Raw genomic sequence first — 3,583 nt, 5'->3', positions numbered from 1 at the left:
AGTGAAATAAACAATAACATATTAACAGTAAATATTACACTTACAGAAGTTTCAAAACAATAAAGACATTTCTAATGTCCTTTGATGCGCAGGGAGGAGAGAGAGCGAGGAAGAGGGAACAAGGGAGGAGAGAGAGAGAGAGAAGGGGTATCAGGGAGGTGAGAGAGAGAGAGGAGAGAAAGAGAGAGAGAGAGAGAGAAGGGGTATCAGGGGAGGTGAGAGAGAGAGAGAGAGAGAGAGAGAGAAGGGGTATCAGGGAGGTGAGAGAGAGAGAGAGAGCGAAGGGGTATCAGGGAGGAGAGAGAGAGAGAAGGGGTATCAGGGAGGAGAGGAGAGAGAGAGAAGGGGTATCAGGGAGGAGAGAGAGAGAGAGAAGGGGGTATCAGGGAGGAGAGAGAGAGAGAGAGAGGGGGGTATCAGGGAGGAGAGAGAGAGAGGAAGAGGGAACCAGAGAGAGAGAGGAGGGGTATCAGGGAGGAGAGAGAGAGAGAGAGAGAGAAAGAAGGAGTATCAGGGAGGAGAGAGAGAGAGAGGATGGGAAGAGAGAGAGAGGGAGAGAGAGACAGAGATGTGACAGCGAGAGAGAGAGGAATGAGAGAGATGTGACAGAGAGAGAGAGAGAGAGAGAGGACAGAGAGAGAGAGAGAGAGAGAGAGAGAAGGGGTATCAGGGAGGAGAGAGAGAGAGAGGATGGGAAGAGAGAGAGAGGGAGAGAGAGACAGAGAATGAGAGAGATGTGACAGAGAGAGAGAGAGAGAGAGAGAGAGAGAGACAGAGAGAGAGAGAGAGAGAGAGAAGGGGTATCAGGGAGGAGAGTTTCATGTTTGAACTGGAGTCAACCTCTCTATCTCCCTTTGCATTTTAATTTTCTCTAGCACTCTCTCTCTCTTTTCTCTAGCACTCTCTCTCTCTTTTCTCTAGCACTCTCTCTCTCTTTTCTCTAGCACTCTCTCTCTCTTTTCTCTAGCACTCTCTCTCTCTTTTCTCTAGCACTCTCTCTCTTTTCTCTAGCACTCTCTCTCTCTTTTCTCTAGCACTCTCTCTCTTTTCTCTAGCACTCTCTCTTTTCTCTAGCACTCTCTCTCTCTTTCTCTCTCTCTTTTCTATATCACTCTCTCTTTCTCTCTCTTTTCTATATCACTCTCTCTTTCTCTCTCTCTTTTCTCTATCTCTCTCTCTTTCTCTCTTTTCTCTAGCTCTCTCTCTCTTTTCTCTAGCACTCTCTCTCTCTTTCTCTCTCTCTTTTCTCTATCTCTCTCTCTTTCTCTCTCTCTTTTCTCTATCACTCTCTCTTTCTCTCTCTCTTTTCTCTAGCACTCTCTCTCTCTCTTTCTCTCTCTCTTTTCTATATCACTCTCTCTTTCTCTCTCTCTTTTCTCTAGCACTCTCTCTCTCTCTTTCTCTCTCTCTTTTCTATATCACTCTCTCTTTCTCTCTCTCTTTTCTCTATCACTCTCTCTTTCTCTCTCTCTTTTCTCTAGCTCTCTCTCTCTTTTCTCTATCACTCTCTTTCGCTCTCTCTTTTCTCTAGCACTCTCTCTCTCTCTTTCTCTCTCTCTTTTCTATATCACTCTCTCTTTCTCTCTCTCTTTTCTCTATCACTCTCTCTTTCTCTCTCTCTTTTCTCTAGCACTCTCTCTCTTTCTCTCTCTCTTCTATATCACTCTCTCTTTCTCTCTCTCTTTTCTCTAGCACTCTCTCTCTCTCTTTCTCTCTCTCTTTTCTATATCACTCTCTCTTTCTCTCTCTCTTTTCTCTATCACTCTCTCTTTCTCTCTCTCTTTTCTCTAGCACTCTCTCTTTCTCGCTCTCTTTTCTCTAGCACTCTCTCTTGCTCTCTCTTTTCACTAGCACTCTCTCTCTTTCTCTCTCTCTTTTCACTAGCACTCTCTCTCTTTCTCTTTCTCTCTCTCTTTTCTCTATCACTCTCTCTTGCTCTCTCTCTTTCTACTGTCTGTTTTCTGATATCTCAACTCTCAAAACACACACGCACAGACCGCAATCAATAAATGAAATAATTTATGAATGAAAGACTGTTCTAATATCCCTCTCCGCTCTCTCCAGGTGTCAGTCGTAAGGTGGTATATTCTCTGGCCGACTCTGCCGGCGGCTTCTTCTCCATCGACAAATTCTCTGGCATCGTGGTCCTGGAACGTCTCCTGGACCGCGAACAGCAACCGTCCTACATGATCACGGTCAGAGCGTCCGACCAGGGCTCTCCTGTCCGCCTGTCCTCCCTGGTCAACGTAACCGTCACGGTCCTGGACATTAATGACAACCCGCCGGTGTTTGAGCGGCGTGACCACCTCGCCACCGTGCCAGAGGACGTGGGGTTAGGGACGGAGGTGCTGAGAGTGTACGCAGCCAGTAAGGACATTGGAACCAACGCTGAGATCACCTATAGTATCCGGTCAGGCAACGAGCACGGAAAGTTCCACATACACCCCGTCACTGGTGAGTTCCCATATGCAGAATATAAAGTTGAAATGTATGTACAGTACCAGTCAAACGTTTGGATACACTTACTCATTCCAGGGTTTTTCTTTATTTTGACTATTTTCCTCATTGTAGAATAATAGTGAAGGCATCAAAACTATGAAATAACACATACGGAATCATGTAGTAACCAAGAAAGTGTTAAACAAATCAAAAATATGTTATATTTGAGATTCTTGAAGTAGCCACCCTTTGACTTGTTGACAGCTTTGAACACTTTGGGGATTTTTTCAACCGGCTACATAAGGAGGTCACCTGGAATGCATTTCAATTAACAGGTTTGCCTTGTTAAAAGTGAATTTGTGGAATTTATTCCTTCTTAATGTGTTTGAGACAATCAGTGGTGTTTTGATTAGTCAGGGGTGGTATACAGAAGATAGCCCTATTTGGTGAAAGGCCAAGTACATATTATGGCAAGAACAGCTCAAGTAAGCAAAGAGAAACGACAGTCCATTATTACTTTAAGACATGAAGGTCAGTTAATCTGGAACATTTTAAGATCTTTGACTGTTTCTTCAAGTGTAGTCGCAAAAAACCATCAAGCGCTATGACCCAGAGTTACCTCTGCTGCAGAGGATAAGTTCAGTAGAGTTACCAGCCTCAGAAATTGCAGCCCAAATAAATGCTTCACGGAGTTCAAGTAACAGACACATCTCAACATCAACTGTTCAGTGCAGACTGCGTGAATCAGGCCTTCATGGTCGAATTGCTGCAAAGAAACCACTACACCAACAAGAAGAAGAAACACTAAGAAACACGAGCAATGGACATTAGATCGGTGGAAATCTATCCTTTCATCTGAGTCCAAATGTGAGATTTTTGGTTCCAACCGCTATGTCTTTGTGAGACGCAGAGTAGGTGAACGGATGATCTCCGCATGTGTGGTTCCCACTGTGAAGCATGGAGGAGGAGGTGTGATGGTGTGGGGTGTTTTGCTGATGACATTGTCAGTGATTTATTTAGAAATCCTGGCAAAGTTAACCAACATGGCTGACACAGCATTCTGCAGCGATACACCATCCCATCTGGTTTGTGCTTAGTGGGACTATAATTTGTTTTTCAACAGGACAATGACCCAACACACTTC

At 44.5% G+C, this 3,583-nt stretch overlaps 1 protein-coding gene across 1 annotated transcript in view; it reads left to right on the top strand.

Annotated features, from left to right (window-relative positions):
• LOC109909474 (protocadherin Fat 3-like) overlaps positions 1-3,583 on the top strand; it is a 335,512-nt gene that overhangs the window by 289,146 nt on the left and 42,783 nt on the right. The window contains 1 exon segment of the mRNA XM_031796332.1: positions 2,065-2,454. Coding sequence (XP_031652192.1) covers positions 2,065-2,454 — 390 coding nt within the window.

The sequence above is a fragment of the Oncorhynchus kisutch genome, linkage group LG18 (assembly GCF_002021735.2).
Source record: "Oncorhynchus kisutch isolate 150728-3 linkage group LG18, Okis_V2, whole genome shotgun sequence".
In the NCBI taxonomy this organism is placed as follows: domain Eukaryota; kingdom Metazoa; phylum Chordata; class Actinopteri; order Salmoniformes; family Salmonidae; genus Oncorhynchus; species Oncorhynchus kisutch.
The sequence above is the reverse complement of the archived record's forward strand: the minus strand, read 5'-3'. Positions and strand labels throughout refer to the sequence as shown.